The sequence below is a fragment of the Ammodytes marinus genome (assembly GCF_949987685.1).
Source record: "Ammodytes marinus genome assembly, chromosome: 5".
Lineage (NCBI taxonomy): Eukaryota > Metazoa > Chordata > Actinopteri > Uranoscopiformes > Ammodytidae > Ammodytes > Ammodytes marinus.
This window is the reverse complement of record NC_137234.1, coordinates 22,547,130-22,568,364: the sequence shown is the minus strand read 5'-3', so window position 1 is coordinate 22,568,364 and position 21,235 is coordinate 22,547,130. Positions and strand designations below refer to the sequence as shown.

Genomic DNA, 21,235 nt, shown 5'->3' with positions numbered 1-21,235 from the left:
TATGTATACTTGAATTGTATAGGCTTAAGTCTTTAAAAGTAGGTTGTCGAAACTTTTTCGGGACTGTAGATACCCACAGTATTAAGCTCAAAAAAATAACAGTAAATGTATGTAAGGTGTAAACTATATGACGATCCATGCAGTGGTGATGACCATAGACTCTGGTAATGACCATACTGTGGTAATAATGACATGACTTTCCTCTGATGCTGGCTTGAGACTTGAGCTGCTCACAACCTCATTCCTGACGAACTGCGCATGCCCGCGGGCAGCAGAGAGGGGCGGGGCCAGGAGGTGGGCTGACCAACTGTAGGCAAGTGTGTGTTTGTGTGTGTGTGTCTCAACGATAGAGGTCTCAACGTTGCACGAAATGTGTCTCCTCTCAGCAAAGACACACAGTAACGTGAGACGTGCGAGTTAACGTTTTGTTTTGCTTTTTGTCGCCTGAAGATTGTTTTAATGTTAAACTCTATATATTAAAAACATTCCGCTTGTAAACCGCAATATTTAATGGGCAAAAGCTGCCGTTTTGGTTTCTTCTGAAGAGTGTCCGCTTCCCCTCCCCTCGATGAAGCGCTGCGATGCCCTCTGATTTTATATCCCTCCTTAGCTCGGATCTCGACCTCAATTCCCCAAAATCTCTATACTCAAAAGGTAAGATTGTGTTACATAGAGGTTGTCGTGACGACACTAGGCCGTTTTTATCCCGGCTTAATCAGCAGCAATGTGAGAGTCTTAGTAGCTCATGTTAAGCTGTTAGCTAGCAGTAGTTAGCTTTTTTTTCTGCTGTTAGCCAGCCTAGCTAGCTCAGCTAGCTAGGCTGGCTTCGTGCAGTGACGACTACCTGGCTGCCGGTTAGCTTGTACATGTCACATGCCTGGAAGACGCTAGACTGTGCGTCTAATCAAACCAGTGAGATCATATGGAAGTGATTGGATCTGTCATTGTGTAGTGAGCTGGTGGCTAGCATTATGCTAGTTAGATATTATTAGCTATCCACAGCTACGGTTGGTCGTTTTCCATCCCAACACATTGTTCAGTGGTTTTATTAAGTCTCGGATTATGCAGATGTGTGACAATGCATGTTTGTATCACCAAGGAAGCACGGAACATAGTAGATATATGTATGCTTGTTTTGCATTTGCTGCTTGTTTTTTGGAGTGTTTTGGTTAATGGGTGGAAACGAGCCAGAGTTGGTCCTGCACACACTCTCTGGTTTCACTCAAAGAATGCAGTTGTTGGCACCTTCAAAGCAGGGTATAGCATTCTCCCTGTCCGGATAAAGGGTTTGCTGGGGCCACTAGTGCCAACATTTAATCCATCTGTAATACTCTCCGGACACGTGTCAGCCAACTGTTATGTTATTATTAGGTGGGTGATGCTGCAGCATCCAGAAACTGGACCGTTAACTGCTGTTGTGGTCAGCTGGGTTAGTACTAAACTGCACTGGCCTTCAGCAGCACTTTATCTGTAGGTAACTGGTGAATTTGTTCCCTGTTAACAAAATCTACTCCATGTGGAGGGAAATCGATTGTGAATTTGCTACTGGCAGCTATCATGCTGTTCGTTATTTATGTTGTGTGATGCTTCTCTTAAAGTGGTAACTTGAGATGCATGGATTTCTGCATTGTGATAATACACTGGTGGACAGCAGGGCTCCCTCTTGTTAATTTAACTGCATGGTCATAGATGTAGTCCACATTTTGTTTGCTGTTGGTGAAAAATAGCATTTATATCCCATACAATCTTGACCTGCCCTCTCTACCTGCTGGTCCCACATCTGTCTGGCTGCTATGTATAGGGTGCTCATGAGCCAGCAGAAAGCACCGCTCTAATGCTCCGTTGGCCCTGCCATATGGCCACACTGTATCACATGATGCCTGTATATTTATATCTCTGTAATTGTGTGCGTGTGCTCTTGTCCGGGTCAAGTTAGCAGGCGCGCTCATCAAAGATAGTTGGAGACCTCATGTGCATGACCCTTTATGTGATAGAGGGCTCGGCAGGCCAAGGAGCCTTTCGACCCTGCACCATTAAACCCTCAGTTCATTATTACAAAAAGATTTTGTATTCAATGCATCCCAATTTTGGATTTTTATACACTTTCCTGTTGAATAGCCACAATCATGCCAACTCATTGGTTGAGGTTAAATTTACATAAAAGAAAAGATAAGCATATGTTTTAGGATTGTAAAATATTCAAGAAATAAGAGTGTGCTGCTTAGACACTGGCTTAAGTTTGTTCTGTTTGGCAATAGCATCCATCCTCATTCACCCCCTCCAACCTCAAGTGGAATTTGATGTGATTTTGCACGTAGGCTTAATATGTAGTAATCTTTGCATAATACAACTTGTATATGATCATATCCTGCTCTTTTTTTAAGTGTTTTCATTTAACCGGATAGAAAATTAAATTCCACCAAAAGACAGTTTAGTTTCGGTTGGCGGGAAGCAAATCTTAAATCAACTATAGGAGAAACTTGAGCTGTGGCATCAGTGTGTACAATTTTAAGACCCAATGTTGTGATCCTGACACACAGGGCATGCTTATAGATTTGATCCAACCATAAAATAACCATAATAATAAAAATTATAGTGTACAATAACTGTACATTTATAATTATTTATTCATTCCTGGATATTATTAATTTGGTAGAAAGTATTTGCTTAATTGTTCACACTGCAGTCCGCAGATTGTCTACTCTAGAGAAAATGGACTTCTGAAAAAAAAGTTGTTGGAGAGATTTAACGTAGTTTTTCGTTTGTAGGCACAACAATGTTGTCCAGTGTATTGGGGTGACAGCAGAAATCTAAGAGGTTGACAATTTAAAACCCAAATAAATAAAACTGCCTTCTGCATGGCTAGATACCTTTAGCAGTGAGTGAGACAATTTTACTGGCTGTTTTTCTCTGCTCTAAAATAGGCTGTAATATTTCTGTCGTTCATTGTTGTGCATTCTATAAAAAAATAACCTTGACAATGAGAATTCATCATCATTCATTTCTGTTGTCCTATTGTTATTTCGTTGTGCCTGAACTAAGTGTGTATATATTTCAGTGCACGCATCTGTTAAGCTTTGCTTGCTGTCAGTCATCTGAGACATATGAGAAGGAATGAAATTGCTTCCTGGAAATAATCCTTTAGAAGCATGCTGCCTCATAACTTTCACTGACACATCAATGTATGTTATGTCAATGCACCTATGTAAGCTAGTACAGTGGTTGATTGAAGGCTAGGTTAACAACCACCAAGGTCAAAATACATACAGTATGCATAACTGTATCTCTAGGGTTCATGTAAAGTAGATGCACATGAAAGTAATTGGGTTATATCTGAAGCTGAAACCACTTAACTGGTTTATTCATCTACATAAGCAGTGCATGAAGAATCAAATAGAGGATCCAGCCCAGCCTTTCCTTGTAAGTGTAATTTAATTTCAATGTAAAACAGAGATGGTGTGAAAAGCCAAAAACGGCATTCTTTGTGGTTTCAGTGAAGTCAGTAGCTCCTTTGTCTGCATGCTGGCTTGAGCATATTGTTATGTGTTCAGAAATATAAATAAAGCAGCCATAATTGGGCACTGCGATACATTCTTGCATATTTTTTCATTTGCAACCAAAACATCGGCCTCATGAATTGTTTTTCATCTGTCATTCCCCATCTCAGTCCAAAGCCAGCTGCAAAGAATAAAAATGGACTGGTGGCCTTTAAGGCATGTGTAATATGAGCAGGAGGACATAACTATGTGATGAGGTCATTTAATTGTTCTAAGCGTAGGTTAAAGACAGTCTGCCCCCTGGTCGGCTTGTGTGTTGCAGGCAGCCTACCCTTTTGGGCATACTCTGACAGGATTCTGGAGAATAAATGTGTACAGATGTCGTCTGACTTCTATAAAAGCAAGATTGAGAGACCAACACAGAAAATCTTGTCCAGCCAGTACCAAATGGTCTTCGTGTGCACTGTCGCCAATTTCATGTTCATCTGTTTGACCACAAACAACAGGCATTTGAGGTGTTTTGCTTTATTTCCTAAAGCTGCAAACTTTTGTTTTGTAGGGAAATGTGTGTATACTAAGGAAAATATGTTATCAAAAGTATTGTTTTGATATTGGTACCAAACCTACACAAGCCGCCCCATTGTTTGTTTATACAAAACACTGTTTTGCATTCTGTTCACTCCTTGGGTAGTCTGGTGCATGAGTAAATTCAAAACACTGAATGAAATACACGCTTTGCATTTACATAACTAGCCGTGAAAGATTGTGTTCGCACTGATTATCAGCCTCATGAGTCTAGAATAATCAGACAGACTTACTATTATATAGGTTTACGTAAGGTAGGATGGCTAGAGGATGAGCCATGAGGTCGCTGGTTCGATCCCCGTCACCGGACATAGGGGGTGTTTGTTGTAAAACTAGTAGTGGCTGGTATTACGTCTACAGTGCCCACCCTCTCTACCATTGTGTATACTGCGCCCTGACCCCCTCCAAAGTGTGTTAACTTATGAGAGGGGATATGCTGAAAGACACATTTCAATGTAACCATTGACTTATAAAGTAACTTAAAGTTTGGCAATTACATTTTATGGTTGATAAGCTTCATGGGTCCCCCACCCCACCCCCACATTGATCCTTTGAAATGCCCCTGAACTTGTAACATACACTGTACGGACCAAAACACTAATCGATTAATAATCGATTAATCGAGAAAATAATCGACAGATTAATCGATTATCAAAAAATCGTTAGTTGCAGCCCTAAAGCTGCGAACACACCGCACTGGCCGCGCGTCCACCCAAGAATCGGCGGCGTGGCCTCATCGAAGCGCGTGAATCGAAGGCGCTGCCATTTGCGGCGCGGCCAACATATGCGGCGAACGCAGAAGATGAAATTATTTATCTTTTTGGCGTCGCCGCGACGCGATAGCCAATCAGCGTTGAGATTGCCCGGTGGTCTGCAAGACGAGGTGGGCGTGTGGAGTGAGGACATTTGGCTTCCAATACATTCTGCAAATATGTGTATTTTGCATCTGTTTAGCTGTTGGTTGTACTTTAGCCAAGGTAGCGCCGGTTAGCATAGTGAAACTCACCCAGCTGTGTGCTGTTCCTGAGGATAATATGAACCCAAACTTGACGGCAGTGTCTGTGTGGAATTCCAATATAGTACAGCGAAGCACCGGTGTTGTCCTCCGTCAGCCGGCACACTTTCAGGTAGGCTGATGTCTCCCTTTATTTTTGCAGCTGAGCACACACTACTGCTGTTGTTATTGTGTTTAGTATGTTGCTGAATTGCTGTTAATGTGTAATGTGTGTGTATTTGCGATCGGGGTGCGTCTTCATGCTGTTTTAATGATATTTGTGATATGACTGCCGCTGTACACAGTGTACCTACATCTGTATTTTTTGGCACAGCTGGACCATGTTGTTGTTGTTGTTGCATCGTAAGTGTGACGGGTCTGATCTCGGCGTCAGGAATATATGGCCCAATATGATCAAGCGGCGAGCCTCTTGTGTCCACGCGGCCAACCGCCGCCTTCGATGTGGCGGCCGGCGGCGGCTGCGGTTAATATGGCCCAATATGAACAAGCGGCGAGCCTCATGCGTTCACGCGGCCAACCGCCGCAGGGGGCCAGTGCGGTGTGTTCCCAGCTTAATACACTGTCTGGCTTCCCATCAATATGTTTCCGATTTTCACCCTTCCACACCACTACACTATAAATGTATCTATGAAGTTTATTTCTGATGATTACTTTGCTACATTATTGTGAATTATGAATGGAACCAACAACGGCTGAAATAAACTATTCTACAGTTTGCCTATCTTCCCCTATGTACAGTATACAGTAATATCTTTGTATTATTGGCTGACTGTGGTGGTTTGCAAAGAGCCCCTGGCTGCAGGTATAAAGTGTATAAAATGTGAATGCTCGGGGTTGCATATGAATTAGCAGGTTGAATGCAAATTCAGTGGAGACACAGTCAAGACAGAGGTCATGTTGGGCTGCCAGACGATCTATAATACAGACATGGACAAAGACTCTCTTTTCACACTAGGCACAAAGCACAACAGATACAGTTGGAGGGTTACTGTGACGATCATGCACACTTTGCTATTTGCTAAGGTCACATTCAAGTTATTGTTGGTGTCTTAATATGTATTGTCCAAGACACCTACGTGTATAGAGAGTTGTCTGTTTAAGTATGGCAGGGGTTGACACTAAGGTTTCAAATGCACTTGCCCATAGGGCAAGTACAGGTAATGTTTTACTTTCCCGAATGTTGTGTTCACTTGCCCAAAAAAAAACAAAAAAACTGTTAAACAATGATATATACAGTATAGGCCAATTGAATAATACATTTTAGCGATCTCTTAAATGCAAACACTGCTTACTAGTCTCATCCTGACCACATAAAACGAACAACAATTCATATAAGCCTATACATCATGACATCACACAACACCAAGCGCTTGGTCCTGCTGCAGCATCGTGAAAGGGCCTCTTTTTGCCATGCACCTTGCCCAGGGGCTCAGAAAACTCAGTCTAGCTCAGAGTCAAGCTGAATGTTAGCTTCCACAGAAACATTTTACTTATTCAAAAACGGTCACATTGTGCCAAAAAGTGATCGTCTGCCATAAAATGATTAAAGTCCACCATGTTAAAGCTATTTCCCAGTTATACTGTAAGTAAGGAGGGGGATCGTTCATTTCTATTCATATTGATACCATTATAAAGACTCCACAAACCAAATCTTTATCGATACTTTTCTATTATTTTGTTTAAAGAGAACTGGTATTATTGCTTTAATTGCTTATAAGATGAGCAGAGCTCAGGATAGGACTTTAAGCAGGTCATAATTCCATATTTAGGCCTACTATTTAGTTTATATTGCTGGGAAAACAAGTTTTTTACCCAAACTGCAGGCTATTATTCAAGCTTCCCGCGAAAAACTCAAATTTCTTATTTTCTTGATGTTACATTTGAACACATCATGATGTAATTTAATTGACCTTTGCCTAATAATCATTTTACTGAGCCGACCTGAACACATCACATTTGAACCCTTTGCGATTTTTTTTAGCTAACTTATCCTGCAGATTTTAATATGGATTTAAAAACTATCCGATTTTTTAACTGCGGGACTTGCTACAGTATCTCGTTTGTTGATCACCGCTGCATTGAATGAATGATGAGACGGTGCCGAGCCCGTCTGCAGCGGCAGCGGCTCAGCAGACAAGAGTTTTTTTTTTTTTGGAGACGGAGGGGGTTGAAGGAGTTTCTTCAAGACAGTCGAAGGTAGAACACTTTTACAGTCCATGATGCGGACCAGTGATGGAATAATACGCTGAAGTAGGCCTAATTAGATGAAGATGACCCGACTCGATATTTAAAATTATATAATGTGACCTAGCCTACTGGACTCCATAGCGGTATCGATAAGCTCAAATGTTAGGCCTATTGATTTCTGGGTTTTGAATATAGCGGAACCAGGTCCGTAGGATAGAGCCGGCTTTCGGAACGTAGACAGCGAAACTGCGCGCACACAGGCTGTGTGTGTGTAGTGTGTGTGTGAGAGAGAGATAGAGAGATCGAGTGCGAAAGAGCGACCGTGATGCTGCTGGCTGCCGCGCGCAGCTGCTCAATTGCGAATATAGCCGATCTATTTTGTGTGAGTTAGCGTAAAAGAATTTTTTTGCAGACTGTAAAACACATGAATACATAGCCTAGACTACAGACAAACCCTCTAAAATCCACTTGCCCGTCCGGGCAACCAAGAAGCAATCTCAACTTGCCCAAACATTATTTTCAGTTGCCCCGGGCAAGCGGGCAGCCGTTAGTGTCAACCACTGGTATGGTCATGTTGTGAACAGTTTCACTGACAGCAACTTTTCACTTTTCTACCTAGGAGACTGTTCACAATAAGACCTGTCAATAGGGCTGCAACGATACAAAAACTCACAATTCGATTTGTATCACAATTTTTGACCCACGATTCGATACATACAACAATTTTTTAAATGTAAGAAGCATTTTAAGATTTAGAATATAATGTAACATTTAGTAATAATTATTAACCTGACCAGATTTGAACACAAAGAACAAAATAAGCAACAAGAATAAATAAACCAAAGATATAACATTTCTCTCTTCTGTGTAACAAAATAATACTATTGAAAAATAAAAAAAGAACTGTTGCACCAACTATTGATGTATGAATCAAGTTAGAAAACAAATAAACACTTTACAGCTACAGATTCCTTAACCAAATCTTTTAAACAAAACCTGAAAATATATATATATATTATTTTTTTAATTGCGATTCTGCATTTTCACACCGCGATGCGGGATCGTGACTCTGTGTATCGCGATTCTCGGTTCGATACACATATTGTTACAGCCCTACCTTTCAACTATCACCTCAAACCCTAAAACCCTTCTGCTCGACTGTAATGGGACATTTGTTGCAGGCATAACAAGCTGAACAAGTTTTATTGTATTTTTAAGGGAAGTATCCCCTTTAGACAGATCAGCTCTGGATAAACAATGGAGCATGGCGTCTGTCCGTGTGAACCACAGCACTGTGTAGTTCTTTGTGTGAACTGCAGTGACTTGGTGTTGTCACTCGCTCAACAGCATCGCTGACATCACAGAAGTGCCAGATCATGTGTCTTGTCACTTTCACCATTCTGCTGTTGCTAAGTCATAGCTCAGTATCAGATAACTACTACACACGCTGGGTGCTGCTGATGCACAGCTGAAATTTCCATGTCAGGGGTGTTGATTGGTCCTTGTTTCTTAGCAACCGGACTACCTAATAGTGTGTTTATCTGCCATCAGATGTGGTTGACTCCAGTGTCACTGCAGTGGTTGGTTATAGTCTTATAGGAATCATTCTACCATCGGATATCTAGGAATATCTCTGTGGGTCATATTACACTACACTTCATGGGAGTATGATTTAGTTTATCTTAAGATAGCCTGTGTTGCTTGCTGCATTTTTTAGATAAGTGGAAAGAAAATATGATCATCGAGACCCTGGTGTGCTTTCACTCCTATTCCAGGATTGCTTCCACTCATCATTGAAAATGACAACTAACAACTGAGTGAGAAACAGCAGTAGTTATGTTATTAACATCTCTGTTACATTAGAATAAGTGAAAATAATTATTGACCCAATTGCATTTTGTGAATAAAATGTATTGACTGTATTTAATGAGAGAAGTTGCTCCTTAAATTGTTATCGAATATTGTATCTAGCTGTCATAAGTGTCACTGCTTCTTTAAAGAATCCTGTATAAGATATAAGTCCTGCCTGGTATGTATGGAACCCTGTTCCACTCAGGAAGTTAAGTATCATGTATGCTTGCTTGGTATTCAAGGGGATTAACTTGGGAGGACACCATCATCAAGTTAACTGCATTGTTGTGCAAGCTACTTGGAAAGTGTATTGAGCCAAGCTACCGGTTCTAGTACTCTATGTAGCCTCACTACTACATTAGTACACTGAAGCTAGAACAACATTGCAAAAGTAGCTTAATTTGTCAACAGTTTTTTTTGTTTTACTTTGAATAAACTTCATTCCAAGTCAATGCTATCTCTGTGATCAATACAACTGACAGTCAAACAGATAAAGGGGAAACCTATTCATTTCCACTGTATTTTAAACAAAAAGCTAATTACTATTCTAAATTTGGACGTTAATTTGTGAGTGTTACTGGAAAATTATCCTATAAAGGCCAGGATACACCAGCCCGATAATCGGCCATCGGACATGGTCTGAGAGTCTGGAGGGGACACAAATCTGTTTGGTGTGTTCGTTGACGTCGGCCGTCGTAGATGTCGTCGGGCTTCTTTTCAGCCGATTGAAGATGGGCAGTCTTTCAGTCTGAGCAATTTGATTGGTGGAGGGCTAGCGAATCAGTGAAGCCCGGAAGTGAGGCGGGTAGCACAAACAGCTGACAACAGTATTGCATCGCTAGACATTGTTTTAATGTGTTTGTTTGTTTGTTTCGTTCAGCGAGTACTCGCATGCATCAACCCTTCTTGCATGCTCGACACTCTGCTAAAAATGGTGCTCTTTATGGTCCATAGATATAAATACGTATTTACATCTATGTTTATGGTCTAGAGAGCTGTCCCATCATTTCCGGCTTCCGTATTTTTTTGGGCCACAATACAGATTAGCGCCGCCTGCTGTTATGGAGACATTACGTCCCGCGCAAGCGCAGAGCGTACGAAAAGTCAGTAGTCGGCTCGGTGTGTTCCTGGCACTTTTTTGGCCGCGACGGGCAGACTGGAGCTGCCTGAATCGGCAGACTCCATTTTCGGGCGACGGTCGGTAGTCGGGCCGGTGTGTCCTGGCCTTAAGTGAACACAGCAAAAGTTACCACCTGCATGTGAGATGCCTATGTTCGCAGTGTGCGAGTAACGACTAAAAGCATGTGCTGCACTGTCTGGTTCTGACTGAAACAATATTATTTTATTATCTCAGAAATAATATTTCAGTTTTATTATTTTGTGATATGTGACTTACTGATCCTGAGCAGTTGGATTTCAGACCACAGCGAAAAGCTCCGTTGTGCTTGTGCTTCAGAAATGCTTGGGGGAAAGTTGCTTGTGTGGACAACTGGACAATAAAATATTGTCTGATTAAAAACGCTAAGCTTCTGGAAAGTTATTTGAGTCCGCAAAACAGCAACGCTACCACCACAGAAATGTAGTAACACTAGTAACGTCGCTACTGCCCAGTAGTGGTTAACTGAAAGCAAAAGCGGCATTTTAAAAATGCGTGCAATTTAACCATGAAGGTTGTTTAAGTAAGTGGGTTCCATTCCCAAACAGACCAAAGACAGAACTGCTGAACTCACAGCTATAGCAAAATGCCCACTTGTGAAAAGTGGAAAACTGTTTTCCAGTTACTTGATCCTGTATTAAACAATAATCTCATTCATGTTTTTCAAAGCCTAATTTATCTTCTCCTGCTCATCCTTTGTAACAGAGTCGGTATATGACCTCCTCCCCAAAGAACTCCAGCTCCAGCCGTCGTCCACCCAGACAGACCCAGCCACCATGAGCCAGACGAGTGGTGGAGAGGTGGGAACACCCCCCTCTGCAGCTTTGGCTTCAGGTGAGCTACCTTCACTGTCTGTGAAAACAATGATCTCGGATCCGTTTCCCCATGCCAAACTATTCCCCAAGACAGGAGGGGCATAGAAACTAATCTGGCCTTTTATCAGTGTCCGGGGGCAACTTCACCCTTTCACCAACTTTGGAGACAATTGATATTTCTGACTGTTATGTGACAGATTATAATTGCTAGCAATAGCATAGTAGTTATTCTTCAGCTATTGCATTGACATAATGCTGGCATGACAAAGCAAAGTCCTATTAGATGTGACTTTGGCATATCAGTGGATTTTCGCTGGTTCCATGAGACTAGAATGGTTTGAAGCTGATTTTTTTTTACAGTTGGTCAGTGAGCTTGTTTGGCATTGTCGTTGTCAGGTGACCTTCTTAGGTTGTTAAGACTAGTCTTAGAATGTCTTACTAACTATAAACCATGCTAGTGGTGGTGACTCTAATTTAAGAAGCTCAATCAAGTCCTTGTTCCCGAATGACAACTCCCAAGAAATGTTTGCATTAACAGCATGTTAACATAGCTTGTTATTTCTCACTTCATTAATTTTTTCAGCAGCATTTTACCCTCTGATGCTTTTTCTTAATGCTTATCTTTTCTCACGGCTTTTAAGATAGTTAACATTCTATGTAGTTGGTCTAGCTTTAGAGCTGCAGCATAACCCCATGCAACCTTACAGCACAGTTGATCCAGAAACGTATTTGCTTTCGCTTAAGCATTCATCTAAAGGTGCGAACACACTGCACTCTGTCGCGCGGCGAGTTTACATCAAGTCAATGACACCGCACGAATGGGCGGCCGGCGGCGAGCGGTTCGCGCGGCCAGGGCGGCGCGGCCACCGCAGGAGTTGAAAATATCGCAGCCAGCCGTGATAGCCAATCAGCATTGAGCTCCTCCCGACGTCACTCACTTCGGGACGACGGACAGAAGAAATTAAGATGGATGAAAACATAATAGTCACAGTTTGCTCCCATAAGTTCTGTGAATAGCCTATGTGTCTGTTGCCTGCTGTGTACAGGTATCAGTTTTGCTTTATGAACCAAGTTAGCACCGGTTAGCTTGGGTAAAGCACCATCAGCACAGCAGACTGGTCCCCTCAGCACCGGTTTGCACCAGCACCAGCATATCCCCAGAGTAGTGGTCGGGCGGTGGGCGGCGGACACAATACGACCCAATATGATCACGCGGCGCGGAACCTGCGATTCGCGCGGCGCCGCGGAGTGCAGTGTGTTTGCACCTTAAGACTTTCATAATGTTATGACATTATATTGTTTACATGTATCTGCGTCTGTATCAGCACATTTGAATGATCGTATCTCTCTAGGTGTCAGTATTGTTAGGTTTTGTTTTTGAATGCCAACAAGTGCCTGAACCAGAAACAGCTTTTCAGTCATTTGATTGCGTTTTCAAACTGTTTCTGCTTTGCAGCTACATGATTTAATCTACTCATTTGATTCAAAGCAGCTGACCTTTTTAGGGATTATGAAGGTTATGTCTCTTTGAAACAGTGAAGTTGCCCCTAGCAATTGTTGGACTGTCCTTTTTAAATATCATTCTGCAAACCAAAAGAATATGCTCTGATCTTGGATCATGGTTCAGGGCAGCCAACACCATCTTTAACTTTAAAGAATTCTAGTCTTGATGTTCATCCAGAGAGCAAACTAACTGGTCAAAAGTTATATTGCAGGGAGCGCTTCTGTTAACGCTACCTTTTTAACTATCCTTTCTGACCCAGCTGGCCCTAAGTAGTGCTGATCAAAAGCATGTCTATTGTTTTGTCCTTCAGATCATCATTAACTAAATACACATGCTTCAAAATGTCTATAAATGATCAACTTCAAAAGTTACGCCTTCCTTCAGTGTATTAACTCATCCAATTTACTGATTGACAGAAGTTGAATCTTGAATGATCAGCTCTCTTGTTGCTCATTGGCTGTCTCGTTTTTATTGCAGGAAGTTCCCTCTGAGGCAGGGAGTGTCTGCATATAAAATGGTCTGCAGTTCACTGCTCCATAGGTCAGAGGCTTGTTTATTCTGTCTCCATGGCTACGCTCAGTCCCAACCAAATCTTCCAATTGGCATGCGCAAACTACTGTTTTCTACTGAATGCACATTGCACAAACTGTACTGTAACCCTGGCAAATTTAATTTGGCGCCACATTACCAGCTTGCAAATTTGGCTGTACAAGAAAGTTTCAACCAGATTTTGTGATGTTTCTTTCTGGCAATGTGTATGTAACGATTTGTAGCTTGCTTTTGTTTTTGTAAACAAAGCATGTCAGTTTTGTCACATTGATTTTAATTGAGAGGTTTTGTAGGAATCAAAATATTGTGGGACCTATAGTACCCTTCTCAACTTTAACTTCAGTATATTTAATCAGTGCTTGACCGCTCTCGCATGCACAGTGAGAGCATATAACCAACAACAGTCTGTTGAAATTAGAGTTGGGAAGAGGGGAAATCAATACAAATCATGCACAAATTCAGCTTCTTGAATGGGACTGCTAGCCTGCACTGTGCTGAAAATCTGTACTAACTTATTTATATGTATATACTACTGCAGATGCCACCTCCTCCACCTCCAGCACCTCTGCCTCTTCTTCCCTGGCCATGGGAGCCTCATCGACTGGCTCCTCTACCTCATCCTCAGACCATCTCAAGGTTCCCCAGCATCTCCATTCCACTGGAGGGGATGGAGCGGCAGTGCCAGAGATGCAAGGCATGGAGGGTGCTGTATCTGCTCCCAGCCGAGGCAACGGCGGAGCAAACACTGCAACAGGAGACATAGGGTCAGGAGTGTTATCAGGGCTAGGGGTCCAGCAAACTCAAAACACACCATCAAAACGGAGGCCTGTGTTGAGCATATCCCCGCCACCTGAGGACCTTTTTGACGACAGCCAGATGTCTTGTCAAGAGGAGCCCACTGCATCTGGTCAACCAGGTCCAGATTCGGAGCATAGCAGCAGCATGTGGGCTGACGAGTCCGTATCCAACTTCAGCTTGAACAGCTCCGTCTCTTACAACGACAACACAGAGGTGCCACGCAAGTCTAGAAAACGCACTCCTCGCCAACGGCCTGGCCCTAAACCTGCTGCTCCTGAGGACAGCATGGATGTGTTTGATGCTGACAGCGCCAAGGCCCCTCACTTTGTCCTGTCCCAGCTGGGCACTGACAAGACCAGTCCCATAGCCAGGTTGGGTGACCCTTGTCAATTGCACATTCTGTCAGCATTTTAACTCCTTTTACATCTGTCCCTCTATAGGATTACAGTGAAGGTCATGTAATTTTTTATTATTTGGGGTAATTGCATTTCTGGTATTTATATTAACGTAATTTGATTTTGGTTGTCCTGCAGCTCTCTTGAGTCAGGGACGGCAGTGAAGGGTGGATCACTAGCGACGCAGTTCCCCCAGAGGAGTGACGGGAAGGAGCTAAAGATCCTGGTGCAGCCAGAGACCCAGCACAGAGCTCGCTATCTGACAGAGGGGAGCAGAGGTTCTGTCAAAGACCGCACACAGCAGGGGTTCCCCACTGTCAAGGTTTGACAAAGAAGGCCACCAGCTGTTTCTTGACAGGAAAAATATTAACACCTATGTTGAAATGAACAGAATAAGGCCAAGGATACACAGTACACGGGGTGTGGAGTACTGTGTACTAAGAGAAAGACAGTTCAGACACATCAGAAGCATTCACTCATTAACTTATAACCATGAGTATGTTTTAAACTACTTCAAAAGCTTTATAGTACATTAGGTAATCTGCTATATTCTGTGTGGTAGACAGTTATTTGACAAATCAACAACATTTCAGCTGGCAAACAATTGAAAACCAGATCATCCTCTAGCAACATTACGTGGTACTGGAAAGTGGAAGAACGACGCCTGCTCTTTCTTTATTAATAAGGCACTTTACCCTTTACTGCTCCACTGAGGCTGCTATTTGCCAGAAGATAAAATTGTAGCTGTGTTGAGCTGCAATTGTTATTGTGTGTTTAAAGTGTGAAGCACTTAACAAAACGACCAAGAAAGTCTTCAGTGCGACGGTATTGTTTAGCAGTCTAGATGCTAGAAAGTTATTTTTAGAACATATGTGATATAATCGAAAATGTCTCATCTTCAGTGTATTTCCTTCATACTTTTATGAGATCTTTCTGGCAACCTTGGCAAATGATATTGCACATTTCAGTGTGCATGGTTTTTGTTGCGCTCTTATTACCTAACATGGATGCTTCAGTGAGAATCATCACTCCGCATGCATCATTCATACTCACACATTCATTATTATATAATGTTGTGTTTTCTATAAATATTGAAGGTCAAGTCATTTATGCACTTCTCTGTACTTTTCTTTTGTCCCCAGTTGGAGGGTGTAAGTGAACCAGTTGTGCTGCAGGTGTTTGTAGCAAATGATGCAGGCAGAGTGAAGCCTCACGGTTTCTACCAGGCATGCAAAGTAACTGGACGCAACACCACTGCCTGTAAGGAGGTGGACATAGAGGGCACAACGGTTATCGAGATCCCTCTGGAACCTAGCAATGATATGATGCTTGCGTAAGGACGTTTCTTTTCTTCTTCTTTTTGTGTGGATAATTTGGGATCAGTTCATATGTACATACATATATGTGACGTCAGAGGTTCCTATTGTGCTTGATTTGTATTCATCATCCTGTGTTGTTTCTACAGGGTGGATTGTGTAGGAATTTTGAAGCTAAGGAATGCAGATGTTGAGGCCCGGATTGGTGTGGCAGGGTCCAAGAAGAAGAGCACACGTGCCAGGCTGGCCTTCAGAGTCACTATCCCCCAACCTGAAGGATCGGTCCTTATTCTACAGGTGCCCTCATCATCTATCCTCTGCAGTAAGTACTTTGGTCCCAACAAAACAACAGAAAACAGTCTAAAGATACAAAATGCAACCACAAGGTTGGGGAATGGTTTGCATCCAGTTGAAGTGCGGTGTTATGTGTCATCTGACCTTAGAACCCTGACCCGCTCTTTGATTCATTTAGACTTTTCTACTCTCCTGTCATTCTCCAGCCCAGCCAGCAGGAGTGCCAGAGATCTTGAAGAAAAGTCTTCACAGCGGCTCAGTGAGAGGAGGAGAGGAACTTTTTATCATCGGAAAGAACTTTCTCAAAGGAACCAAAGTTATTTTTCAGGAGAACATTGCAGGTGCTATAACCAGCTCAGTGTTGTCATATTGGTTTGTTGCTGCATGTAAACCTCAGATGGATTGAGTAATAAAAATATATTTTTGTTGTATTTGTAGATGATAATTCCTGGCAAGCAGAGGCAAATATCGATATGGACCTTTTCCATCAGGTAAACGTAATAATATGTAAACTCTTAGTTTTCTCTTTAAAAATATTTTATCTCTCATATCAAACATGCCTGCTGACTCTTCTTACTAGGAATCTGATTTTCCTGTTGGATCTATAATGTTTTACAGAACCACTTGATTGTGACGGTCCCACCTTTCCACAACCAATCAATCACTTCTTCAGTTTCTGTGGGAATCTTTGTGGCGACCAATGCTGGTAAATCACACGACGCCCAGCCCTTCACCTACACTCCAGAGTCAGGTACAGTCACTAGCTCAAGTACAATTGTCATCAGACCTCTTGTAGGCAATTTTGTAAAAGGTGTAGATGGGGCTTCATGATTGTGGCTGACATGGTAATCATATTTGTAGGACTCATTTTGACCATATTATTTTTTAAAGTGCATTTACTTGCCCTTAACCCATTGATGACGGCTGCTGCGCGATGCCACATTGTATCTCCTGCCTGATGCTGCGTCGCGCAGCATTGTTACTTTATCTAATTTTCATGACGTGCGCAACATAGAATGCACCGTCATTGGTTCAAATACACATGAGGTGGGTTTTGTTGATTTTTTAAGACCACGTGACCACCCAAAAAATGTGTGGTTTGCTGAAAATCACTGCAATCAAAAAATGAATAAATAAATAATTTTAAAAAAAATACGCCAGCTGTGTCGGGGATAGTGTATTACAGAACAGTTAGTGGCGTTCGGAGTGCAGAATCTAGGTCTACTATAGGCTACTGACGAAAATCACACAACACATTGCATCTATTTATTAACAATATTTATGAATTTAGGCTATATTTTGCTGCTCCAACTCAAATTCAGCCCAGCCAGGCGATAGTTAAGTTTCAGTTTCGTTTTCATCTCCGTGGTATACAGCCGTTTGGACCAGCTGATCGGCTCCCGACAGCAGGAGTAAGTCTGCGTTCCAGTTGTACTGGGAAGTTGGATTTATGGTGCCAGTGATAACTGAACTAAATAATAAAATAAAGCTATCTTCTCCTTCCTATATCTATCTATCTTTATCCCTCCACTGCACACTCAGTCACTACTATCCATGCTAAAAGGAAGCAGGATTATAACCTCGTTTAGCACATTATTTTTAAATATTTTATATTATTTATTATTATTTTTCTCCCCCATCTAATTTTGACGATTTTTTGAAAAATGTATTGATTTGTAAGCGCTAAGGGAGCATGTTTAAATAAAACCTGTCAACCTTAACTTTTAAATGTATTTTATTTCATGTTTCTATGTGCTACACAGGCTTAGATATTAAGGTTTTGGTAGACTTTACAATTCATACTATTTTTTCAGAAAACCCTCAGGCATTAAGGACATGCATCCTAGATTGCCATAGTCATCAATGGGTTAAATAGGTGATTTGTCTTCTCATGGTCACAAAGCGATCCTGTGTTTCCAATCTTGCCCTCAGCTGATAACTCAATAGCCCGGACAATAAAAACAGAGGGGCCATCCCTGGTGAATTCATGTGTATTTGATGGCCAGATCAAATCGGTATCTTCTGAGCAAACTGACTGCTCTGGTCAGCCTTCCAAACGGCAAGAGGACACACCAATGGAAGTGTCCTCCACCACAGTTCACCAAAATCCACCACTCACAGATGTCTTTAAGGTGAGATACCATTCATTTTCAAAAAAGAGGGATCGGGAATATCTACTTCAGAATTGCAGTTAACATTTTTGTTTTCTCTCTTTCCTCAGCCATCCCCTGACCCTCTTGTCTCAGTGCAGCAGACCCTGGAGCTCAGCTCTACTCCTCATCAAGGTGCAGAGTCCTTTCAGACTCCAATGCCCCTACAACCTGAAGATGTGGAGCTGCCCCAAGCACCCCCTGTCTTCCCTAGCCTAGACTCTCTAGGCACCATGCAAAAGCAAGACATTGCACCCCCAACCTCTTTCCCAGTGTCAGGAGATACAACAATTCCCCCTGTGACACCAGAAGTCCCTCAGCAATTCCTCAGAGACCCCCAGGATAACCTGCCTCCTGAGAGTTCCAATAACAGTGGAAGAGCTGTAGTTGTTGCAATGCCCCAGATAGCAACTCCCTCTCAGTCCCAGCCTCAACAGTCACAGGTTCCCCTGTTCCCCCAGGAAGGGGTGGCTCAACTGGAGAGAGCAGTCAGGGAGCTACAGGCTGGAGGTAACACCACGCTCCAGCAGGTGTTTGAGGCAGCTGTTGCCCAGCAGCAGCTAAACTCTGTGTTGTACAGCCCCACGCCCTCTGCTGATTCCCTTCAGCAGCACGTCCAGGAGAACATGAATAGCCTTAGATTGGGAACAACCGATAATTCACTATCAACACAGCAACAGCTGCAGATACAACAGCAACAGCAGATACAACAACAACAGCAACAGCAAATACAGCAACAGTTTCAACAGCATCTACAACTGCAGCAACAACCGCAAATCCTTGGTAACCTTCAGCATCAACAACAGCAGCAAGTTATTGGCAACATGCAGATCCAACAACAACTCATATTACAGCCACAAGACCAACAGCAACTCCAGCAGCAGCAGCAGCAGCAAATCATGGAGAACATTCAACAACAACAACAGTTGCAACAAAATCAGCAAGTTCTTAACAACATCCAACTTCAAGATCGGCAACAACAAAATCAAATGCTTTCCACTCTACAACAACATCAGCTGCAACAACAACAGCAGCAGCAGCAAAACCAGCAAGTTCTTAACAACATCCAACTTCAAGATCAGCAACAACAAAATCAAATGCTTAGCACTTTACAACAACATCAGCTACAACAACAACAGCAGCAGCAGCAGCAAAATCAAGTATTGAGCAACTTGCAACAGCAACAACTGCAAGAGCAGCAGGTCTTGGAGAACTTACAGCAGCACCTTCAGGCTGAGATGCTTCAGCCCCAGATCCACTCCTCCCCCCAAGTACAGCAGCCAGTGTCCCTACTTCAACAAGCTGGAGATATGCTAACCATTCAGACCAGCTTTCCAACACAGCCTCCATCCCACACATCTCCCCCACAACAGCTCTTCCAATCGCCCAGGCCCCTGGCTGAGACCCAGGGCTCCCAACAGCAGGTCCAGGCAGCCCTTCTCCAGAATACAATTGTTCTGGCTTCTGGTGTTCACAACCCCCAACAACAGCAGCAGCAGCAGCAAATGGCGTTCATCTCCTCTATGGACACATCCAGACAGCCTCAATCAGTTCCAATGTTCCAGAACCAACCCCACGCTCAGCTTTCCCAAATGCAGCAACAGAGCACCCCCATGGAGCAGCAGCAATCTCCACAGCAGAACCAACAGCCGCCAGCACAGCTACCAATCAGCCAACAGGGCTCCTTGTTTCAAAGTATTCCAAACCATTCACAGGGTAACCCCGTTCCCCAGAACCAACCCCAGCATACAGGTCTGCTCCTCTGTACCACAGATCTAAACCCCCAGGCTATTCCCCCAACTATTCTCTTCAGCACCCAGACCCAAGGCCCTTCCCCTATGGGGAGCATTAGTGTTGGAATCCGCCAACCAGACCCAGCAGAGCCCATGTCCTTCCAAGACCAAAGCTCCTCCAGCAGTAACTCAGCATCCACTGAGAACCAACACCAGAGCCTGTTCCAGGAACAGCAGCCAATGCAACTTGGCCCAAGTTCAAGCAGCATACAGAGCAGTCAACCTGTGGAGTTGTTCTTGCCACAGTCATCTCTGTCCAGCTTGCAGGGCACTATGGGCTCACAGGAGCTGAACAATCAGGCTCCAGCCTCTGGCACAACCATCTTTGTGGTACAGGGAGGTGTGGGTGTGGTAACCAACCCTGGCCAACAGCCCCCAGAGCAGCTTTTCCAGACAACTGTGGGTGGGAATGTGGTGCCACAAGGACCGGCCAACGTATTTGTGTTTGGCATCCAAAATGGTAAGATGATATTAGTCTTTTTCACTCCTAAAGTATTAACTATGTTGAATTATTGTTTCTCCAAAGCACATTGTTCTGCCATGTTCTACTCATTAAGTTGCACTAAATTGCTCCAATGTCACTTCCATTGCCTCAACCTATTGTTTGATGATAATGATTCTTTTTTATTTTCTCTGCCTCAAAGACTCGACCCAGCTGGTCAATTCCTCTGGACCCACCCTGCCAGCTCAGGGCCAGCCCCAGAACTCCAGTCACCTGCAGCCTCTGTTGGACCAGCCCATGGCGCAAGCTGCTGCCCAGATGCCGGCAACCATGCACAGCAGCTTACAGAACACCCTGCAGGCACAAATGCAGTCCAGCTTAGAAAACGCCATGCAGACCAGCCTACAGAATGCAATGCAGACAAACACACAAACATCTCTACAGTCTACTTTACAGGCAACCATAGAAACAAGCCTGCCAACTCCAATGCAGACCAACCTACAGACACAGATACAAAGCAGCTTACAGAATCAATTGCAGGCATCAATATCTGCAACATCCAACATGGATAAGATTGAGGACATACTGGAAACCCTGCAGAAGCAGTGATATTGTTTGGACCATGTGGGCACTAAGTGAGTGTGTGATACGTAGACGAAAGTTATACATCCTTACATCAACTTACAGAATAGTAGTGTGTGGTGTTTTGTGCCAATTACACGGACCTTAGAACATTTTAATATTTAACAATTAAATCCCCCCTTTACCTAAAACCCAAACTAGGAGCCCATGTAAGTCCTTTTTATGGAATATTTATGATTTAATTATAGCCATCATACGTCAATTGTCCTTGAATTAATGAATCCGCCTTTGTTATTACCCCTCTTG

At 43.0% G+C, this 21,235-nt stretch overlaps 1 protein-coding gene across 1 annotated transcript; it reads left to right on the top strand.

Annotated features, from left to right (window-relative positions):
* The first annotated feature begins 372 nt into the window (after positions 1–372).
* On the top strand, positions 373–20,960 carry nfat5a (nuclear factor of activated T cells 5a). The gene is made up of 12 exons (XM_080027627.1): positions 373–654; positions 10,997–11,125; positions 13,698–14,328; positions 14,491–14,674; positions 15,495–15,685; positions 15,818–15,990; positions 16,169–16,303; positions 16,401–16,453; positions 16,581–16,713; positions 17,895–18,094; positions 18,184–20,365; positions 20,550–20,960. The coding sequence occupies exons 1-12, from the start codon at positions 582–584 to the stop codon at positions 20,954–20,956; spliced, it is 4,491 nt and encodes a 1,496-aa protein (XP_079883753.1). The 5' UTR covers positions 373–581; the 3' UTR covers positions 20,957–20,960.
* The last annotated feature ends 275 nt before the right edge of the window (positions 20,961–21,235 follow it).

Excerpts from the sequence above, each read along its gene's own strand:
- nfat5a (XM_080027627.1), top strand. The coding sequence starts at position 582 with ATGCCCTCTGATTTTATATCCCTCCTTAGCTCGGATCTCGACCTCAAT. Across the intron at positions 18,095-18,183 it reads CACTCACAGATGTCTTTAAG|CCATCCCCTGACCCTCTTGT; the intron begins GTGAGATACCAT and ends CTCTTTCCTCAG. Across the intron at positions 20,366-20,549 it reads TGTGTTTGGCATCCAAAATG|ACTCGACCCAGCTGGTCAAT; the intron begins GTAAGATGATAT and ends TCTGCCTCAAAG.